Source organism: Ahaetulla prasina, chromosome 1, assembly GCF_028640845.1.
Source record: "Ahaetulla prasina isolate Xishuangbanna chromosome 1, ASM2864084v1, whole genome shotgun sequence".
NCBI lineage: Eukaryota > Metazoa > Chordata > Lepidosauria > Squamata > Colubridae > Ahaetulla > Ahaetulla prasina.
The window spans coordinates 142,643,859-142,667,641 of record NC_080539.1 but is presented as its reverse complement, the minus strand read 5'-3'; the positions used below and the strand labels follow the sequence as shown (position 1 = coordinate 142,667,641).

The window sequence follows — 23,783 nt, the reverse complement described above, 5'->3', positions numbered from 1 at the left end:
TTATCAGTGGTTGGAAAAAAGAGGTGGAGATTAAGAACATAATATGCATTGTTAAGCAAATTAAATACCCAGACGACACAATGTGTATTAAGCACTAAGAAATGTAATTAATAAAAAAAAATTAAAAAGATGCTGCCACCTGCTGTGATTAGTATAAATTAGTGAACTATATACAGAGGCGACAAATGGTCAAAGAATACCAACAAATACAGAGATTACCCTACTTGTGTCCTAGGAGGTTGTTTGTAAGTCTATTTAGTTCACAAATCCAGCAAGCATAAAAATATGTGTATTACAGATCTTGCCTCACATGGGTAGCAGTCTGGGGCTTTGGGTGGTGGCCAGAGAGGGCATGGAGGAAGAGTAGGAGACCTGGGAGTGAGTCAGTTTCTTGCATGTCTCATATGTATAGTAATAGCAATAGCACTAAGACTTATATACTACTCCATTACAGCACTCTCCGAGCAGTTTACAGAGCCAGCATATTGCCCCCAACAACCTGGGTCCTCATTTTATAGACCTCAGAAGCAGTGGTGGGTTTTCCCCAGTTCAGGAGAACTGGTAGTGGCAATGGCGGGAAGCTCCGCCCACCTGCCCAGACGTCGTCATGGACATTCTGCACATGTGCAGAAGGTTCTGCGCATGTGCACGCTCCCAGTTCTGAACTGGTAGCGAAGGTAAGTGGAACCCATTACTGCTCAGAAGGATGCAATGTTGAGTCAGCTTTGAGCCACTCAGGATCGAACTCCTGGCAGTAGGCTGAATCAGCCTGCAATACTGCATTCTAACCACTGTACCATCATGGCTCTTAATGTATGTGGCATACTAGAAACTGGCCCTTTCCTGTCTTCCCCACCACCGCTGCCCAAGTCAAATTCTTCTGCAATGCTACCATTTATGTGGGGTGAGAACTGTGTTGTATCTGTCCGCAGTTCCACCTTAGAGGGTCCCAGAGGTCAGGAGGGGGATGGGTTTCCAGTGTGCTACATGTGTTTTGCCAAAACAAACTTGTCCACTTTCCAACTCCCAGGTGCAGACTGGTTTGTTCACATCAGCAAAAGTTTGCAATTTGAAGATTCGTTAGTAGAGAAACGTCTGTAGACTAGAATGCATTGCTGTAAATCGACAGGATTAACTTCTGTATAGACATGCAGAATTCCATTTTACGTAGTAACAAAAGAGAAATTTATTGAGTTCTTTTTAAAAAATTATTACTATATAGTAACAACTACAGAGACGAGTTAATGTCATTATAAGTAAGGAATCACTGGGGTTTTTTTAAAGGTATAAACTGCAATAATATAATATCCTGGGGGTAAGATTTATTTTATTAATTTAGTTGCGTGTGTGGAAAAAAACAGCATTATACACAATTTTAGAGAAAAGGCCTTCAAAAATCTTTTTCATCTAAATTACTGATTTTACTGATTATAAAACTAAAAGGAATTGCAATTTTACTTAGTTTATTTTTCTAATAATAGGGTCAGTTAAAATCAGCAATATATTGGGAAAAAACATGTTAGTAGAAATTTGTCAGTATTTGGAAAAACCCTTTAGAAATTGAATATTTTTTTTATTTGTGCCAGCATGTTGTCATCCAGTGGAGGTTTCCTTTGACTTCCAGGCTGCAAGAATTTCTTTATTGTAGGGATATTGCTTATTCTTGTTTTGAAAGCCTAGGAGAGAGAGAGAAAAATCCTCTAAGAAACAATGAAAAATAAGATACGAGTTTACCGCCTGAAAATGCTATCTATTTCTAGATGCAAAATGAAAATGTAAGGCTAGCAATCATTAAATGTTAAAGTACTAAAAGTTTTAAATGCTAATATTACAAAGTATTGCAAGCAAACATGACAATGGGTGAAGTCAGAAATCTTAATTTCAAAATGTTCTTCTGAAAAGGAAATTGGAAATTAGCAGAAAAATGCACACCCCGTAGAAGCTTGAGGGACTGGTTGTCATCGCAAAACTATTGTGAGATTAGGTCTTCCTTTTCCCTCATCCTTCAAATCTATACAATAAAATTGGTAGGTGATTGGTATCCACATAATTCGTCTACAGCAGGGCTGTCAAACCCGTGGCCCAGATGCGTCCTGCACTAGCAACGCCCGGTTTAGCAAAGAAGAAAAAGTCATGATATGTCACGTGATCATGACGCTGTGACAACGCGAGTTTAACATCTCTGCTCCAGTGGTGGGTTTCAGCAGGTTCTGACCAGTTGTGGAGAACCAGTAGCGGAAATCGTGAGTAGTTCAGAGAACCGGTAGTAAAAATTCTGACTGGCCCTGCCTCCCAGGTCCCAGCTGATCAAGAGGAAATGGGGATTTTGCAGTAACCTTCCCCTGGATTGGGGGGGGAATGGAGAGCCTTCCCCTGCCATGCCCACCAAGCTATGCCACGCCCACCAAGCCATGCCCACCAAGCCACACCCACAGAACCGGTAGTAAAAAAAATTGAAACCCACCACTGCTGTGTTCTACAGAAACAAGATTCTTCAAATAAAGCTCATGCCTCACTAATTAAGCGAGTTTATATTGACTCAGAATCATATATGACAGTTAATATGTAGGTTTGTGGTTCTCGATACTAGCTTTGTAATCTATCTTGGATGTTCTGGGTGGAAGACTCCCAAATCCTTTCCAGTATTTAGATTGCCAATAAGTCATTGAAAAAAAAACCCCTGCAAATTTATTTCTTCCCCCCTCCTCCTCTAGTCTTCCCGCTATACTCCTTTTTGCCCATCAAATCACTCTGAGCTGATTGAGCAACTATTGAGCAACTATTGGGAATAGTGCTTAAATATTGAGCCATCTGCACAGGTTCAAACTGCAATCCAGGCTAAGCTGCAAAGAAAAAATCTGGCAAAGCATCAAAGAGCTTGGTGATCTGTGCAGTGAGTGGGTGCAGTTTTTAAAGAGAACTTTGCCTTCTTGGATCTTTTTGATCTATACCCAATAATCAACTTCAAATAAACATCAACTAGCGATAGTATTGATGAAAAGTGCCACAAGATTCTTCTGCAGCTAAACCGGGGAGATTTACCAGTGCAGAGTCTGGTGAAGCAGGTAATATGCGCATTTAAGGAAGAACAAGAAAGCCCGCTTAAGAACCGGGACCTCATGAATTTGAGATTCAAAATCCTGACTGCACTTGGAAGGGGTGATGGGTTTTTTTCCAAGCATGTTCCATGTATCAGCATAGGCCCATGATGGTGAACCTATGGCACGAGTGCCCGAAGTGGCATGTGGAGCCATGTCGCCTGCCACGCACAGCGTCACCCATTCCTCTTCCAGGTTTCTGGCGCGCATGCACATGCGATGATCCGCTGGCCTTTGCGTGTGCGGCAGAGCTAGTCTTTTGGTTTCTGGCATCTGCATGCACGCCGACTAGCTGATCATCGTGTGCATATGTGTGCCAGAAACCAGAAGACCAGCTGTTCAGTGCGCATGCATGCACCGGAAACCAGAAGTTCATTCCCCGGTGTGCGCATGTCCCCTGTGCCACTCCTCTTCCGGATCACTTGGTGCCGAAAAGGTTTGCCATCACTGGCATAGGCAGTGATTAGAAATGCCTGCATTTCAAAAAGGTTATACATGTAGTCCTCAACTTACAACAATTCGTTTAGTGACCCTTCAAAGTTACAACAGCACTGAAAAAAGTGACATGACCATTTTTCACAACTACCATTTTTGCAGCAGTCCCATGGTCATGTGACCAAAATTCAGATTCTTAGCAAGTGGTTCATACTTATGACCGTTGCTGTGTCCTTGGGTCATATGATCACTGATGAGCAAAATCAATGGGGACGCCAGATTCACTTAACAACAGGTTACTAACTTATCAACTGCAGTGATTCACTTAACAACCATAGCAAGAAATGTCACAAAATGGGGCAAAACTCACTTTAAAAATTCTCACTTAACCATATAAATTTTGGGCTCAATTGTAATCGTAAGTTGAGGACTACCTATATATCATCCCAAAGGGATAGAAATTCATACTCATTCACTACATGAGATTGCAGATGTCAAAGCCATTATTATTATTATTATTATTATCATCATCATCATCATCATCACCCTCCTCCTTGTGGCACGCTGGTAGCTGCAGTGGTTCTTTTAAAATAAGTCTCCATCAGTGCCTGTGAAAATACAAATTGCCTCATACTGCAGTCACAATACTTGCCAATTCCCACAGTTTTAATAGTGTCCTTACCTGCAGCAGAGGAAATTTAGTGAGAGCATCAGACTTGAATTCTTCAACCATTAAGATAGCTTCCAAGAGGTGAACATCTGCCCAACTAAATTGGTTACCAACCAGAAAATTTTGTCCATGGTCTTTCAAGATCTATAACATGAAGAAACCCAAAATAAGATGAAGATATTGGTCCCCTAAGATTGCAAAAGGTGAATATATTATTTTAGACAGATGAGCTTCCCTGGTACATTTCTAACAGATGCAATATTTGCAACAGGAGCAAAATAATTGCTTTGGCTACTGGTGCTATACAATGGATGGTTCCATACTCTTCAAAGGTAGTGCTAAAGTCCAGTAACCATTGTTTGGAGAGTATTCTGATTGCAAGATGTAGATTTAAAAAATAAATAAATTCTGCCGTGCCACAAATTTACATCTTGGGAAACCTACACTGGAGGATATAAGTTCTGAGCCAACCTTTCCAAGCTTGTAGGTTTCAGACAGACTTGATTACAACCTCCATCATCCTTAGCCAGTACAACCATGGGGATTATGAATACTTTAGTTCAGGGGTGTCAAACTCAAGGCCCGCGGGCCGGATCAGACGGCCCCCTGTGGCTGTTTTCGGCTGGGAGAGTGCTGCAGGAGGCCGTATAGGCCAAAAACAGGCCACTCGAGGGCCGCCCGTGAGGCCCATTTTTGGCCAGCTGAGTGCTACAGGAGGACTGGCTTGGACTGGATTACAATTATGTGGCCTCAAGTAAGTGCCTGATCTGGATAGAAAACAAGCAACATCCTATGTTAATACTACAGCTTAATGCCAGATTTTACATACTGTAGGTCCATTTAATCTACAGTCAACAATCTATTTTGTATTCTGTATTCTATATTCTGTATTCTATTCTGTATTCATTCTGTATCTATAATTGACAGCCATTTCTATTTACTATCCTGGAAATTTACCTTTGCTGTTTGATCTTGTATTATCATGCTATTTATGCTATTGTATTTTTATTATTAGTTGAATAATAAAAAATACAATAGTATAAATAGCTTTTCTAACAGGAAAAGTAATTTACTATTAAACAATGGGGTATACATTTAGAAATAAAAAGTTTAGTGGAATATGAAGAAAAGTAATAAATGTTTGCCAGTAATATGTGGTAGAAGAGATAGGAAAATGGTTATAGTAACCATTTGGAACTGTGGAAAGAAAGAAGAGAAGGGAAAAAATGCATCTTGAGCCTGTGTCAAACGCCCACCTGGCCACACACACCTCACCACACACACCATGGCCACGCCCAACTCTGGCCACACACACGGCTCTCCAAGGTCAAACACATCCCTGATGCAGCCCTTAATGAAATTGAGTTTGACACCCCTGCTTTAGTTCAACCCAACTGGAAGGAAATACATGGGGAAGATGAGATTTAAAGCCCCTGCCTCATTATCAATTACCTTCTCATATACTGGTAAATATCTGGTTGTAGCTCTTTCAATAATCAAGGCTCTTTGCTTTTCTTTATTTTCAGCAGGCTGTAAAGGAAACATCATTATCATTCCCATCAGATCAGTGGTTCCTTCCACATACATGTCAATCCTGAAAGACATGGTCAAAGGGGAGAGAGAAAATATTTTTAAAATTAGGTGCCCCTGAATTGGGCCCCAAGTGACTATAGGAACACGTACCCATTAGCTTGACCTGTAAAAAAATATTTAAAATTAGTAGTTAGACTTTTTTGTGTGGGGGAGGGGAGTCTATTTAAGAAATTTAAACCTGATAGAAGTATTTCTACATCCTTCTTAGTTAATATGAGCAACCTAAGGCCTGATTCCACTTTGCATGCATTAAATGTATTAAAGATTAGTCAGTTCAGTCAGTTAAAGACAGTTGGTTCCTTTACATAGATTACAATTTATTAATGCATTAAAGGTGCATTAATAATTGGCAATCTATGGAAGGGAACTGACTGTTTTGGCAAAAAAGTGGTATAGAAACATCTTCCACAACTGCTATTCTATAAAACATATTTTTCTAAAATCTTGGCACAACAAGAACCAACCAAATGAAACACCCCAAGCAACATGGCCGATATTGAAAGAAGCTGAACATTTTAACTCATTAACACCAGGAAGACCATAAGTTCCTCATTCCTACTTCAGGGGAATGCTTTCAAAAAAAAAAAAGTCTTGCTACATACACTTTACAGGTTGCCCTTTAAATTCATTGTTTTCCTACTCATTGCCACATTGCTAAAAAGCTACTTGTTCCGATCATTTGAAGTCCAAATGAAAGATTTTACCAGGCAGGGAAAATAATAATACCCTATCACTGGATCTGTATTGCAAAAACTGGAGTGACCAGCAGATGGGAGAAAAGAGCTACAAAAATCTCTTTGCCACCATCTAGTGGTTGTTTGCAATACTGCAGTCTATACTGCGAATTGAATCCTAATATAAAGCTACACCTAAAAATACATCGATATTACATGTTATATTTCTGTTACAAGTTTGTAATAAATTCTAGATTTTAATCAAGATAGCCATAACCCCCGTACAGTGCTCTTTCTTTCAAATCCTTTCCATAAAGATTGTATTTTGCTGCAATATAGCAGAGAATGGCTCGCGTTTGCACCATCTTCATCCCGTCAATTTCCACCATGGGCACTTGCTGGAAAAGTAGGCTTCCATCTGGTGAAAGACAAACAAGAAGAAAAACAATTCAGAAAATAGAAATCCAATTTAAATGAAACTAAAAATGTTTAGTGAATATTTCAATTGATTCGACTGGCCTATTTAATATATTCTACTATTTTTTTAAAAAACCCATGCGTTAAAAATGCAAGGATTACAGCCTCAGGATAGACAACACACTTTAACAGAGCAAAATCCATCTATAATCAGAATATTTAATTAAATATGAATTAATTTCTGGGCTTCAATTCCCAGCAATTTTAGGAACAATTTTGCTGGCTGAGGAAATCTAATCCAGCTCATAGGAAGGGCTCTTTTCTGAAAGCCACCAAGACATTCACATTGTGGGGACAATTCTACTGATGATCCAAATGTACAGGTAAGATACATGGAGTCCTCCTTGGAGCTAAGTAGTATAGTAGTAAAAAAAAAAAAAGCCCTGTTTAGGATTAGATCCAGAAACAAGCTGTCAACTGCCCAAGCTCCCAATAAATCTTTGCAATTCAAGATGATGCCATTCAATTCACCTCAAAGCAGAGTGCCTACAAACTCTTGTCCTGATCTCATCATAAAGTGGATAATAAATTTTATTTAAAATTTGCATCCAACTCACCGCTCCGCAACTTCTCCAAATCTTCATTGGTTTCTAAAAACTGTTCTTCAAACTGCAATGCAGAAATCAAATGAAATGCTTTTTCCTTATTTTATAAGATCATTTTGGAGACAGTACAGTAGCTCATGCTTGGCATTTTTTTTTTTTTGAAACAAGTTGTGTTAAAAAAAAACCACCCCAATATAACATTTGGGGGTAGAGGATGATTCAGATTTTTATGAAGAAGTAATAGGTGCCTTTGCAAAATGGCGGTGGAAAGACTAGACTAGACTAGACTAGACTAGACTAGACTAGACTAGACTAGACTAGAATAGAATAGAATAGAATAGAATAGAATAGAATAGAATAGAATAGAATAGAATAGAATTTTTTATTGGCCAAGTGTGATTGGATATACAAGGAATTTGTCTTGGTGCATATGCTCTCAGTGTACATAAAAGAACCTTGTGCATTTGCAAAGCGGCTGCCACAACTACAGCACCAGTTAAAAAGATCCCAAATTCTTCAAGATGACCTCAGTGCCTGTAATTTCAGCCTTGCAGTTTTCATGCCCACAATTTGTGTTCCTTGTTCTGGAATATTTTCTTCAATTTCCTCACCTAGCACATGGTCATAAACATTCCTAGTGCCCTTTGATCCAAATTCTAATCAAATTCAAGTCTGCTTAGCTTGTTGCAATCAACCAAGGTCGGCTAAACACAGCAAAAGGCTTTACAAGCGTATCGCCTAAAAAGGAAATCAGCTCTCTATTTTTTAATTCCATTGCAAAACATGGCTTTGATCTGGAGCCACTCTAATCCCCTTCCCGATTCTGATTTCATTGTCCAGACAGGTATATCAACCCTCGCCAAACTTGCATTGAGTATCGGCTGTTTTTAAATTTTCTTTTCTTTTTTTTTCTTTTTTTTTGATCTTCAGATCCTTTAAATTCACCAATCCAGAGCCTCCCTAAGATTTTGAAAAATCTGTTTCACAAGAGAAAAGAAAAGGGAGCCCTGTCCCCCACGGCAGAAAATATCCTATATGAATGCTTTGATTCTTGCACCTGTGGATGTATCAACCCATCCATTTAGTGAAGAATCTGTTGCAAGGGTGAATCATTGGTCAGTCTCTGATGCTGGTATTAAGAAGATCCTTTTGACACACCAGCCAGAGCGCTAGCTGAATTCTGTGCCGTATGCCTGCAAAAAGCATGATAAAACAGACCTCAACTCCGGCTGCTGCAAGTAACCAGCGGATAGATTCCATTTTTCCCCTTCCTCGAGTGTAGTGCAGTTTAGGTTTCCCTGCCATCTTTCTGGAAATTCTTCAGAGTCTCAAGCTCAACGTAGTACGAAGATGTACTTTGTGGATGTCCTAAAATAGAAATGGAAGAGGAACCATTATGAATTCAGAAGTAGCTGCTTTTGCCACAGAAGCCATGAAATGCAGTCTATAGCAGGGGTCTCCAACCTTGGCAATTTAAGACTTGTGGACGTCAACTCCCAGAGTTCCTCAGCCAGCTTTACTAAGTATCTAAGCTGAAACAAATTGCTTTGCTGGCTGAGGGACTCTGGGAGTTGATGTCCACAAGTCTTAAAGTTGCCAAGATTGGAGACCCCTGGTCCATAGCATACCCTGAGCTGAACTTCTGGACTGGTCTTTTTCAAGAAGACCAGGCTGTCTCTTAATGGTTGGTTCCAATCTTAAGCAGAATTCAACAGATCTAATTTTCCTTAATGCCACCAGTAATTGGAAAAATTTTGAAAACTTTATATTCTTAAATTTCTACTTGCCAGCCCCTCTTCAACAATGGAGAAGTCTTGCTAACACAAAACAGCTCATTTGAGAAGATGACTTTAGAAAATCTAAAACTACTTTTTGAAGAATCAACATCTAGTTTGAGAGTTAAGAAACCTACAACAGAACAGAATAACAAAGTTGGAAGGGACCTTGTAGGTCATGTAGTCCAACCCCCCCGCCCCAGCTGGAGACCCTACACCATTTCTGACAGATGACAGTCCAGTCTCTTCTTGAAAGCTTCCAGTGATGAAGCTTCCACAATTTCTGAAGGCAAGCTGTTCCATTGGTTGTTTGTTCTGTCAGAAAAATTTCCTTATTTCTAGGTTGAATTTCTCCTTGATCAGTTTCCATCCATTATTCCTTGTCTGGGCTTCAGGTGCTTTGGAAAAAAGGTTGACCCCCTCCTCTCTGTGACAGCCCCTCAAATATTGGAACACTGCTATCATGTCTCCCCTGATCGAATTAAGGCTCCATTACGGCTCAGTTTTAAACCAACATATCTCATCTGTCTCAAAGCAATTTGTTTCAGCTTAGATACATCTCCCCCAAATCTACCAACTCCTGACAGCCTCAAGTGACCCATGCATTCCCAAAAGTATCTAATATAATAATATACATTGAAGGGCCTGGATTTCTCTGTAATCACTCCCAGACAAATCTAGCATAAATGTCCATGTAGATAACACTGCTTATCATAGCAGGCCAGAACTGTAACTGCCAGAAGAAGCAATTAAAAGCACTCACCAGGTGTAACTTCTCTGCTGGGTAATTGTTGTGAGAAATGCCTCCCAAATCAGCAAGGAGCCTAAAGTCCTGCCTGCTTTTGTACAACAGCTTCTTTTAGGAGGGTGGAGGGGACAGGAGGATTTAACCCAGTTTTAAAAATATGCTTAGTCATACCATATCTGCCTTCAAGGATGAAGGGATTCGAATTAATTTGTGAACTAAATTTTGCAACAATTTAAAAAAAAGAAAAAGACCCTGACAGAGCAAATGATTAACTTGCGTTTAGAGCTGGTGAAGGAAGGTCACTTATCAGGGTCATTCCTCAGCTATGCAACAGATATAGGCCATTCAGCAGGAATACTGTAGTTTCTTTCACACAAGGGGAAAAAATGTATCAGCTGAATTTCATGCTGTCATGCAGCTGATAGAGGGGGGGGGGAAATATATTCACCAGCCTTTGGGCCCAGTTTAGCTCCAGTCCTGACAAATAACATTCACACAGTTGTCTTGGTAACAAGTTGGCTCTGCCAATTGACTTGGGGCCCTTTCTGGAATAGAGAATAGATTAGATAAAAACCTCCCTCCAGCCCGTTTAAGCACTAGGTTCCTTTTACCTAGTTGGCTATTGATGTTAATGTTTTAACATTTATTACTTTTCATTGTCTTTATTGTTATTTAGGATAGTATAAGCTGCCCAGAGTTGGTTACCAGTGAGATGGATGGCAAATAAATTTAGTAAATAAATAATACAAAAATGGCTTGCTATTTCTTTCTTCCAGAATATCATTTCAAGCCCTCTACTTAGTCTAAAGCAGGGGTCTCCAACCTTGGCAACTTTAAGCCTGGAGGGCTTCAACTCCCAGAGTTGAAGTCTACATGAATTCTGGGAGTTGAAGTCCTCCAGGCTTAAAGTTGCCAAGGTTGGAGACCCCTGGTCTAAAGCACTGATCTTCCAAAGTGGTCTCTGACTGAAGCACAAAGCAATTTTTTCTCTCTCTTTAGCTTTCTAGATAAGCCAAGATGACTTAAATGCCTGGTGAAGCTAACTAATAAATTATAGAGTTGCCAATTAATCAGAAAAAGTAGCAGAGTTGTATTCTTGTCCTTCAAAGAACTGCTTGATATGACTAAACCAAGAAGCATATTGTTTTATATCACACAAACAAATATTAAGGCATGTCTAATAATTTTTCATTTCAAGAAATGTGTGTGTGCAGGGCATACAATTGTGCTTATGATCAACTAGGGCAGTCCTAGTTATCCCTCATTGTCATGCACATAAAGGAAAAAGAGACTGAAGACCATACAGGTAGTTCTCCTCTTACAACAGTTCTTTTAGTGACCTTTTGAACTTATAACGGTACTGAAAAAGTGACTTATGACCGTTTTTTACACTTACAACCATTACAGCATCTCCACGGTAACATGATCAAAATTCAGGTGTTTGGCAACAGACTGATATTTATGATGGCTGCAGTGTCCTAGGTTACATGATCACCGGTTGCAAACTTCTGACAAGCAAGGTCAATGGGGAGGCAGATTCACTTAACAAAAGATGAGAGGCCTCTTTTTCACCACTTACCAACAAATGCAAAATAATTTTGCCAATCAGAGAGATATTTGATAATGTCACTGAGTGGAAGTTACTGGAGGAGCCCACCATACCCATTTGGGAAATGTATCAACTGGTTTCTGAATGCCCTATTGCAGGGGTGTAAGCTCAAGGCAGGGATGCCAGCCTGGCCCATGGGGTGCTTAGATCTGGCATATGGGGATGTTCTGGAAACAGCGAAGGACCGGTGGGAATGGAGATTTTATAGTATCCTTCCTCTGGAGTGGGGTGGGAATGGAGATTTTACAGTATCATTCCCCTGCCATGCCCACCAAGCCACGCCCACCAAGCCATGCCACGCCACCAAGCCACACCCACAGAACCGGTAGTAAAAAAAATTGAAACCCACCACTGCCCTTTCAGCCCTATATAATTTTGCTTCGGTCTGAATTGAGACCAAAGTAAAATTATGAAGGGCTGACAGTTCATCAAGCTGTACGAAAAACTGAGTGCCAAGTTATCCCTCGTGAATGTTTGGTCTTTAAATGTTTGATAATACATGGTGAAGTAAACATCTTTGAAGGAGTGGAGACACATGGTCAGTCAGTGTTTTCTGACTGGCCAATCCAGATAAAGGAGATTATCCAGATAATCCACTTGCATTCTGGACAGCTGCTCTTCATGGATGAGCAGCAGGGATTGAGGTTACTGTAGTCAGATTGTGAGTCAAACACCTCAGGATTGAGCAAATTCCATCAAGCTCAAAACAGCAATGTAATCCTTATAGGTACACTGCCAAACTCATTTCTTGATCACTTTGGGAAATTGGGTCTTAGCAGCTTTTCAGCTATTAAGAATCTTACAATGGACAACAAGTCTGATAACATACACTGGGTGACTTCACTTCAATCCTTAGCAGGGGAAAAAAAAGTTCTAAAGAATTTAAGGAGAAGAAAAAGACAAATAACCACCCCCGCTCTTTTAAAAAAAAATAAACAATAGGATGATTTTGGAAATTTAGAAACAGACTAATAGTCCAGATCAGTGATGGGATTCAAATAATTTAACAACTGGTTCTGTGCCCTAATGATTTCTGCCAACAACCAGTTCACCAAACTGCTCAGAAAGTTCACAACTGGTTCTCCTGAAGTGGTGCGAACTGGCTGAATCCCACCACTGATCCAGATGGATTTGAAATAATATTTTGAAATTAATTATAATTATCCTCCCCTGTAAAAAATCTGTTTGTATTCTTTTAAAAAAACATGATAGTATGGGAATCTGAACATTGTACATTAGAGGGAACCAGAAGGAAAGGGACATTGCTATTAAAATGGAAAAACACTTTTTGACCCACTAATGCAGAATGAAGTGAAATATTCTAATATTTGAAGAATGTTTGATATTTGAACGATATAACAATTAAAGGATATTTTTGAAGAAGAGACCCAAAAGTTAATTTTTAATTGTCCTTATAGACAGACTGTGTTTAAAAGAAGTTTTGGGGACTTCCGGCAGTGATGTTACGCCATTGTGGGGTGAACGAACGGGGCTCCGCTCGTTTTCACCCAATTTTCCATGTTTTTGAGGGTCCCATGGGCGAATTGGATCCTGGAGGGATCGATGGAGTAGAGGGGTATCCTCGGAGTTTAGGCAGAGAGAGGTGCGAGCTCCTGTTTAACAAGAGGAACTTTCTGATCAGGCACGGAAGGAATTGGCCTTAAATGGTGGATCCAGAGGCGTGATGATCCGATGGTTCAAGTAACATAACATAACATAACATCAGAGTTGGAAGGGACCTTGGAGGCCTTCTAGTCCAACCCCCTGCCCAGGCAGGAAACCCTACACCATCTCAGTCAGATGGTTATCCAACATTTTCTTAAAAATTTCCAGTGTTGGAGCATTCACAACTTCTGAAGGCAAGTCGTTCCACTTATTAATTGTTCTAACTGTCAGGAAATTTCTCCTTAGTTCTAAGTTGCTTCTTTCCTTGATCAGTTTCCACCCATTGCTTCTTGTTCTACCCTCAGGTGCTCTGGAGAACAGCCCAACTCCCACTTCTCTGTGGCAGCCCCTGAGATATTGGAACACTGCTATCATGTCTCCCTAGTCCTTCTTTTGTTAAACTAGACATACCCAGTTCCTGCAACCGTTCTTCATATGTTTTATCCTCCAGTCCCTAATCATCTTTGTTGCTCTTCTCTGCACTCTTTCTAGAGTCTCAACATCTTTTTACATCGTGGCGACCAAAACTGGATGCAATATTCCAAGTGTGGCCTTACCAAGGCATTATAAAGTGGTACTAACACTTCACGTGATCTTGATTCTATCCTCTGTTTATGCAGCCCAGAACTGTGTTGGCTTTTTAACAGCTGCTGCACACTGCTGGCTCATATCTAAATGGTTATCCACTAGGACTCCAAGATCCCTCTCACAGGTACTACTATTGAGCAAGGTACCACATATACGGTACTGGTGCATTTTGTTTTTTTGGCCTAAATGTAGAACCTTACTTTTTTCACTGTTGAATTTCATTTTGTTAGATAGCGCCCAATGTTCAAGTCTGTCAAGATCTTTCTGTAACTTGAGCCTATCTTCTGGAGTGTTGGCTATTCCTGCCAGCTTGGTGTCATCTGCAAATTTGATGAGTTCCCCATCTATCCCCTCGTCCAAGTCATTGATGAAGATGTTGAAGAGTACTGGGCCTAAAACAGAGCCTTGGGGTACTCCACTGCATACTTCCCTCCATGTGGATGTAGTTCCGTTGAGGACTACACGTTGAGTGCGGTTGGTCAGCCAGTTACGAATCCATCTGGTGGTGGTGCTGTCTAACCCACATTTTTCTACTTTATAGGAAGAGAAGAGAGGGAAGCAGCTTGCAGGATCAGCAAAAAGAGAAGTACAAGAGACAGAAAGGAAAAACTCTCAGGGATTGTGAAATTACATGATGAAATTAGTGGTGAATCAAGTCTCCTGGAAGGTGAAAAAAGCAATGAACTGGTGATGGGAGTGGAGGCTACAAGCTGTCAAATACCAAAAAGGAAAGTAAGGCATGAGAGGTACGAGTGAATGAGTGGGCTTGGGCTTTGAAAGATTAATTGGCTTTTGACAACAATGACTTAAGCAATGGTTTACCCTAATGTAATTGATTTGAACAGGATAATAACTTATAAAGAGCTATTAGATGGGCAAGGGAAACTCAAATCAAATCAGGATCTAAAAGCGCAGGGAATTAAAATAGACTGGTGGCCGTACCTACAGTTTTAAAAAAGATATAAAAAAGATTCAGAACAATATGGGTTTCAAAATGAGCAATAAGAATTGGACAAAATATTAACAGGGACTGATGAAAAAATGATTACCAAAACATATAATTGCCTTTTTAAATTTAAAAAAGGAGGAGGAAACTGTGAAAGAAACAATAATAATTTGGGCTAAAAAATTCAGATACAATATCAAATTGGAGCATTGGAAAAAATTATGGGGAAAAAATTATAAAATGACAATGTTGACCGGATACAAGGAGAACATTTATAAAATGTTTTATAGATGGCATTTACCCCAGGCGAGATTGGCCAAAATGTTTCCCAATAGACTACCAAACTGCTGGAAATGTAACCACCAACAAGGGACCTACTACCACATATGGTGGACATGTCCCAAAGCTAGGGAATATTGGACAAAAATCAAAAAATAGTTAAAGGAAATTATTGAACAAAAAATTTATATAAAGCCAGAGTTATTCCTTTTGGGTATAATAAAAGGAAATGTAAGTAAAGAAATTCAATATATCATGCTCCATATAATCACTGCAGCCAGAATTACATTCCCCCAGAATTGGAAGCATGAAAACACTCCATCAAACGTAATGATCATTAAAAAGTGCTAGAATGTCCAGAAATGGACAAATTAATGATGGTATTTAGGGACAAAGAGGAAACAGTGTATTATGAGACATGGAACAGGTGGTATAATTGGATTGAAAAGAAGTCTAAAATCAATGTATAGGAAAGATAAAAAATGAAATATATATATTTAGAATTTAGTAGACATGTAAATATTGTATATATTATACAAATAAATAACTATAAAAAAAGAATGTATATGTATAAAATAATAAGCCTATGGATAAGTTGAAATTAAGAAAAAAATCCGATAATAGTGTAATTGTGATTTTAAAGGTTAAAAATGTTGAATAATTTTTTAAAAAACAACAACAAAAAAGTTTTGGGAAGAGGAACAGGTTTTACCTAACTAGACAGACTGATTTGAAAGTGGTTCCTGGGGGGAAAAGCCACATTTATTTATTTATTTTATTTGTATCCTGCTTTTATTACTTTATAAATAATTCAAGGCAGCCAATACACACAATACTCCTTCCTCTTCCCATTCCTCTTCCCTACAGCAACCTGTGAAGTGAGTTGAGCTAAGAGAGAGTGGCTGGGCCAAAGTCACCCAGCTGGCTTTCATGTCTAAAATTGGACTGCAACACACAGTCTCTTGGCGATTGCCCCAAAGTTACCCATTCATTACTAAGGGATTGGAACTCACAATTACTAGTTTCTCGGCCAGCACTTTAACCACGACACCAAACTGGCTCTCTACAAGACTTCCTGAAATAAATAAGGAGAAGCATTCATAATAGGCTCTCATAGAGCAGCATAATATCAGAAGGGATTTCTCCCCTATTTGCAAGGTGAGGTACTAAAAGGGAAAGTGTACCCAATGTGAATTTGGGCAGAAAGCACTGTGCCCTTTTTGGAAATTGTCCCTTCCGGAACTGACTTGGTTCAAAGAAACAAAGCTTTCAAAATGAAAGACCTGGGAAAATGAAAGCCTAATATTGTGGCTTTAACACAGGGGTGTCAAACTCACATCGTCCCGGTGGCGTCATGTGACGTATGGCGACTTTCCCACCCCCTTTGCTAAACCGGGCGCAGGCGCGGCCAGTGCATGAACCCTGCTTTAACACATGAATTCAGATGTTTTCTCTTTTGTAAAAAAAAGACTACTATCAAATCACCATTACTTTCCAGATCGCTTTCTCCCTCTGCATAAGTTGAATATGTCAATCTATCAACCAAAAAAAGGTTTTCCCACTCCCTGAATAGGTGAGGGACATCTATTAAAGGAGCTCTTTAAAGGAGCTTAAATATCAACAGAGTATGAATTTATTTTATTTATTTACTCATTACAAATTTATATGGCTGCCCATCTCACACATGGTGAATAATCAAACTCTGCTTAATGAGTTTGACTTTACGTAATTATGAAAAACAGATGTTTGGTGAAACTAATTACTGTAAGGATGTGTGACAAAAGTCAAAGCCAGCAGAATTTTTTAAACTGAGTTAAAACAGCACAAATATGTGTATCTCTTGGTTCAAACACAGCAGCAACTTTGTGGCTCGCTAAGGACTCGATGACCCAGAAAAATGATTCAGAGCCAGTTTGGTGTAGTGGTTCAGACACCAGGCTAGAAACCAGGAGACCATGAAGATGGAGATTCCCAGTCACCCAGGTCAAGATTGTCCCAAAGGTGCTTTTTCAAGAGGCAACTGGACTTTCTGGCTTTTCTTTTCTCTCCCAAAGAAAAACCAGAAAGTCCAGTTGCCTCTTGAAAAAGCACCTTTGGAACAGGAGATGTGATTTCTAGTCGGGGGTTTAGGCATAAATCCAGCTGGGTGACCATGGGCCAGTCAATTTCTCTCAGCCCTAGGAAGGAGGCAAGAGTAAGCCACTTCTGAAAATCTTGCCAAGAAAACTGCATGGATTAATCTATGCAATTGTCATGACTCAGCACTGACTCCAAGGCACCAAACCAACGACCCCAAAAAGTGTACTGTAACACAACTGAAGTAATGGCTTGATAACCATTTACGTATTGATTTCAGAAAGTTGACTCTTATAAAGAGGCCTGAAGTAGCTTCAGAGAATCAGAGGAAATCTAGCCTTAACCTCCCCAGCTTCTCAATTAATTAAGCTCCCCAGCACTGCCAAGAAAAATTCCACGTGTGTTTAATTTTTTTAGAGTGTAAAAACTAGATTCATATGTAACTGTCCTATGCAACTGGCCCTTGTGTACAGGTGTGTGTGTGTGTAGTGTGTGTTTGTGTGTCTTTTATAGATAGCCCTCGACTTATAACCGCTCATTTATTGACCATTCAAAGTTACACCACTGAAAAAAGTGACCTATGACCATTTTTCGTATGATGCAAAAAAACCCTTGCAGCATTCCCATAATCCTGTGATCAAACTTTAGGCACTTGGCAACTGATTCATATTTATGACGGTTTCAGTGTCCTGGGGGGGGGCATGTGATCACCTTTTGCGAGCTTCTGCCAAGCAAAATCAATGGGGAAGCCAGATTCACTTAACAATCGTATTACTTAACTTCAGTGATTCGCTCAGCAAACTCGTCAAGAAAAAATTGTAAAATGGGGCAAAACTCACTTAACAACTGTCTCACTTAACAACATAATTTTTGTGATCGTAAGTTGAGGACTACCCATATAGGGTAGTTTAGGAGCATTAAGAAACCACTCCCGGTGGTTAATAAGAATGGAACTGATAAATAAAAGGGAAAGCTTTAAAAAGAATTGCTGGTCTGTCCTGCAGTTTCTTGGTGTGTCTTTTTTTAAAGAATGAATGGAAAGAGATGAGCCAAGAGTTAAATTATCCTGCTAGCTAAATGAGCACCACAAATTGAAATTCTTCCCAATCCAATGATTAAAGTATTGCATTAGCAAAAATTGGGTTTTAACCTAGCGGTTTCCAGCTCTCCACCTGCTTCCAAAGGACAATCCTGGTATTTCTGGTTGACTTTTTGCAATCAGTTAAACAATTAATCAGCCTGAATATGAACTTTGAACAGCTCACTGCACGCCCGACTGCAAAGGGCAACACTTGTCTTTACTATGTCAGTATGAAAAAGGCCTCACAGCCCTGCCTTCTGCATATTGACTCAGAAGAATGCAGCTCCACGGTGTTTAAAGATCTTCTCTTCTCAGTTTGAAAAGAGTTTTCAACAGAGGTTAGCAGCCTGTCAGAATGAAGGCATCCAAAGCTTTCCCTTAGATCTGCCAGAGCTTCATCTGTTAATTGATAGCTGCCACAAAATACAATTCAGCCACTCTTCCTGAAAATAAGAATCCAAACTCCTGCTCTTTTGATGCTTATTTAGTCGTTTCTAAAATCCATATGGCTGCTTACAGAGTCTGGGCAGTGAACAGCAGTTACCACAAATATAACTCAGATAAATTTGTGTTGTCCCAGCAAGCTCTTTTGTCAGATGGGCTTTCCCCCCACCCCCAATTGTCAATGAATTAATGGTTTGTGTCACGACTCCTACAGCTTGTCTCGTAGAACTCTTATTTTAAAAATCTAAAAATAGCTTGCCAAATATATTTCACACAGCCATTTCCTCCTCCTCCTCCTCCTCCTCCTTCCAACCAATGTTCAGATACTAAGAAAAGAAAACCTTTATGCTTTTCAGATCTGCCCTTTGTCACTTTCCAAGTCTGCTTTTGCGTACCGTTGGAAGAAATATCCATCTGGGTTCAGTTCCAAGTGGGGACAAAGACACTGGAAACATGGAGGCTGCTTGGAAAGATGGTTTAATGGTGGTCAGGTTCACATGGCTTGAGTTCCTGAACAGAAAAGGGATGAGATCCTGTGCGCTCCCTGGCTTTATGCTTTTTCTGAGCTTTGAACTTTCTGGGGCACAGGAAGAGTACCCTGATTGGTTGTCAGATTCCCAGGGGGTGGGGGTCTTAGCTAGCCTTGCTGGCTGACGTAATCTTCCCAGGTGTCATGTGGTGAGTTTCTGTTGCTAAGTGGGTCCTATTGTGTTGCAGATGATGGTCCCATTGACAAAGGTGGGGAGAATGAGTTTCTACCTCTGACCCATTGACAAAGGTGGGGGGGAGTCAGGAAGCTGCTTTGTCTTTAAAACATGTTTCTCCATTTCTCATCCAGGAAAATATATTCTGCCTTTTAAATATTTTCTAAAATATTTCATTCTTCTAGGAGGGGGTGGGTGCTAACTTCCTACAGTACTTAACTGGAGTTCATCTCCCTCTCTCTCTCTCTCTCTCTCTCATCTTTCCTATTTTCTGAAATCTGTCCCACTTTCTCTAACCAATATTGCCAACATTTTATTTTTATTTATTTGTATTTATTTTATTTTGTCACAACGATATATGTAGGTATCATACAAAAGATTATATAGTATATAAACACATATATGAGTAAATTTAAGGAGGTATAAGCATATATATAGGAAGAAGAAAAGAAAAAAAACAATAGGACAGGAACGGTAGGCACGTTTGTGCGCTTATGCACGCCCCTTATGGTCCTCTTAGGAATGGGGTGAGGTCAATAGTAGAAAGTTTTTGGATAAAACTTTTAGGATTATGGGAAGAGACCACAGAGTCAGGTAAAGTATTCCAAGCACTGATGATTCTGTTACAGAAGTCATATTTTCTGCAATCTAGATTAAAGCGGTTGACATTAAGTTTAAATCTATTAGTTGCTCTAGTATTATTGCAATTAAAGCTGAAGTAGTCTTTAACAGGAAGGACATTACAATAGATGATTCTGTGAGTTAAGCTTAGGTCATGTCGAAGGCGACGGAGTTCCAAGTTTTCTAAGCCTAGGATTTCAAGTCTGGTGGGATAAGGTATTTTATTGTTTTCAGAGGAATGGAGAACTCTTCTTGTAAAATATTTCTGGACACGTTCAATTGTATTGATGTCAGAGATGTGGTGAGGGTTCCAAACAGGCGAGCTGTATTCTAGAATTGGTCTAGCAAATGTTTTATATGCTCTGGTTAGTAGTGTGGTGTTTTTGGAAAAGAAGCTACGCAAGATTAGGTTTACAATTCTTAGAGCTTTTTTTGCTATGTAGTTGCAGTGGGCTTTGGCACTTAGATCATTTGACATGAAAACTCCAAGGTCTTTAACGGGTTGGGGGTCATCTGTAAGGTAATGTCCATCTAGTATGTATTTAGTTTTTGGGTTCTTTTTTCCTATATGTAAGACTGAACATTTGCTGGTTGAAATTTGGAGCTGCCAATTTTTAGACCAAGCGGATAGATGATCAAGGTCGTTTTGAATGATAGAAGTATTGTCTGTGGTGTTAAATAGTTTGACATCATCAGCAAAGAGAACACAATTACTAGAGATGTGGTCACAGAGATCATTAATGTATAGTATAAAGAGTGTTGGTCCAAGGACGCTGCCTTGAGGAACGCCACTCTTGACAGGAACAGGATTTGATAAAGCAGTGCCAATTTTGACCACTTGTTGTCTGTTAGACAGAAAAGCAGATATCCATTTGTGGAGGGGTCCTGAGATGCCATAGGATGTTAGTTTTAGGAGAAGTTTATCGTGTACTACTGAGTCAAAAGCTTTGCAGAAGTCTATGTAGATTGCATCTATTGATTTGCCAAAATATTAAAAAATGAGGGTTTAAACTGAGACTGTAGCATTTGCCTTACTTCCCACTCGGTTTGGATTTTAAAATCAGGCAAAGTAAAGTAAAAGGGATAGACTTTTATTCTAATACCTAATTCTAAAATTCTAATTCACCCTAGATTTCTTTACTAACCTCCAAATCTTGTGTCCGGCTGAAAATTCTTGCTTGAGAACTCTATGAGGGTGTCTGCCACTTTGTTCCGTGCATTTGCACAATGCCTGCTCCTGAATAGTTCAGGCACTTTTGCCTGAGGGGCCCCAGCAATACTTGAAATCCAATCTTTTATTTTGCTCCGCCTGCCTTCGGCTGAAGAGGAAAGGGCAATGCTCAATTGGAGCCTTCTCAGATTTCAAGAGGATAATTCTTAGGCAACAAATACAAAATGGGCTTTATGGCTTCTTAAATGATACTCGGATTTGTCCTGGCAGGCATTTTTGTATGCTAGAGCTCAACGATGAGAGACAGTTACCTTTAATTCTCACTAGCAGTGAGAGCAGAGAGAAAGAGGCTTACCCGCTCACACACTGTAGCGACTATATTTCATGACCCTGTCTGTTTTTTGTACACCCATGTACTTTGTCATGTGTAGATGTGCACGGGTGTATGCAGATTTAATAAAGCTGGGCCAATATAATTCTCATCTGCCTATGAAAAGACAGTATTCTCTAATGTTAAACTCCTAGACTTGACGCTCAGCACAGTGCTGTTTCATAACCAGAATGACATATCAACTTGAAGCAAACCCATCACGAATTCTCTGCTCAGTCCATCTTGCATTGTTGTGGTGTGAATAAAATAACACAAGGCTTGCTTCCTTGAGGTCCTTCAGAAATGAAGGCCAGAATGATAGTCAATCAATAAATAAACGATGTTGTGCCCTCAAATCTTTCTGAAGGTTTCGCAATAAAATACTTTATGCCACCAGACTTCAAATTTTGGGCTTAGAAAATTTAGAACTACACAGACTTCAATCTGACCTAAGCATAGTACATAAAGTTATCTACCACAATGTTCTACCTCTTGATGATTACTTCAGCTTCAACCACAACAATACACGAGCAAATAATAGATACAAACTCAAGGTAAACCGCTCCAGACTTGATTGCAGAAAATATGACTTCAGTAACAGAGTGGTCAGTGCCTGGAATGCACAACCTGACTCTGTGGTTTCTTCCCCAAACCGCCACAACTTTAAGCTTAAACTGTCTACTGTTGACCTCACCCCATTCCTAAGAGGTCTGTAAGGGGGATGCATAAGTGCACCTGCATGCCTAATGTCCCTGTCCTAATATTCCTTTTTACTTACTCTTTTCATGTATCCAAATTATGTTTATATTTTTACCTGTTATCTTATATATGATTGACAAATAAATAAATAATAATAAATAATAATAATGAAGGTGTAAGGTGTAAGGTGGGATAACAGGACAGTTGAGAAACTGTGTCCACCCAGCTGTTTATTTTCATAGACCTGTCTTTCTGCAAAAATACTAGATCAAGGATCATTCAAGGAAACTGAAATGAGGATTGATTGAATCAGAAGTTTCAAAGTTTTGCAAGTTCTGTTAATTTGAAAAAAAAATATTCCTGGAATAAGAAGCAAAATGATCCTCCTTGCGGGGTGGGTTGGAAGGGGTTGAATATCAGCCAACAAGATTCACCCTTTCTGCTACACCTTAGAATTGTTATGGTTGCCCTCTGCTCAAGTGAGCTTTCTTGTTAAGACTCTCACAGAAGCCCATCAAATTCTGGTAGAATTCTAGAGTTCTGTGGAATTGATTTAATTGAACAATTCTGTACCTCCTAGCAGTCACACAGATTGATCTTCTCCATGACAGAAAACAGTTGGAAAAACAAGGGTTCAGCCCCAGATATCCAAATAGGCAATCATAGAATCATGGGATTGGAAGAACTTTGGAGGTTTTTATGTCCACTCCCTTGCCCAGTTCAGGAATCCACATATTTCAATAAATAGTTCAAAGGAACCCTGAAGATGGATCAGCCTGATGATAGCAATAGCACTTAGACTTATATATGGCTTTACAGTGCTTTCCAGCCTTCTCTAAGCAGTTTATAGAGTCGGCCTATTGCCCCCAACAATCTGGGTGCTCATTTTACCCACCTCGGAAGGATGGAAGGCTGAGTCAACCTTGAGCCTGGTGAGATCTGAACTGCCAACTTGTAGTCAGCCGGCAGTCAGCAGAAGTAGCCTGCAGTACTTCACTCTAACTCCTGTGGCACCGCAGCTCTGGATGCTAAGCTGTTGGCCTTGGTCCTATTCAGCTGCTAATCTTACAAGCATTCTTTCTCCCCAGATGTGGATTATTATTAGTATCGCTTCCAAGCTGCAGAATATCAGACAAAGCAAACCTATAGAAGAGGGGAGCCTGCCTCTGTATCATTGTATTGTCTCCACAAAAAGTATGAGCTTTCTTCAATGCCCCTTAAACCTCAGTTCACGTTTCTCTTGAGGCAGCTCCATGCTCCAAATGCTATTGCATCTGAGAGAAATGCCCAGATGTTACATAATGTGTTTCCTGACAATGGTGTAATGCATGAAAACAGATCTGCGTGCTTAAATGTTGAAGCGAGCAGGTGGCCTTACAAATTGAATAAATAAATCTAGGCATGCCTAGGCATGTCTCCATTAATACAGGATATGTGCATATGAAAGAATCTATTTTGTGTCAATCAGGGTTACGACATGAGAAACACTGGTGCTTTTTCTATGAGCGGCTCTTG

General features: G+C 39.7%; 1 protein-coding gene across 5 annotated transcripts; it reads right to left on the bottom strand.

Moving 5' to 3' along the window:
* Positions 1-1,161: 1,161 nt before the first annotated feature.
* On the bottom strand, positions 1,162-21,321 carry LOC131195403 (glutathione S-transferase-like). Of its 5 annotated transcripts, none has more exons than XM_058177298.1 (8): positions 21,174-21,286; positions 19,099-19,213; positions 8,711-8,860; positions 7,505-7,556; positions 6,756-6,888; positions 5,656-5,797; positions 4,216-4,347; positions 1,162-1,676 (listed from the first exon to the last, which is right to left on the bottom strand). In XM_058177298.1, the coding sequence occupies exons 3-8, from the start codon at positions 8,795-8,797 to the stop codon at positions 1,554-1,556; spliced, it is 669 nt and encodes a 222-aa protein (XP_058033281.1). In that variant the 5' UTR covers positions 8,798-8,860; positions 19,099-19,213; positions 21,174-21,286; the 3' UTR covers positions 1,162-1,553. The 5 variants fall into 5 exon arrangements, with proteins under 5 accessions (XP_058033281.1, XP_058033272.1, XP_058033261.1 ...); XM_058177289.1 differs by lacking the exon at positions 19,099-19,213 and adding an exon at positions 16,116-16,177 and having other exon boundaries at positions 21,174-21,265; XM_058177278.1 differs by lacking the exon at positions 19,099-19,213 and having other exon boundaries at positions 21,174-21,321.
* Positions 21,322-23,783: the final 2,462 nt, after the last annotated feature.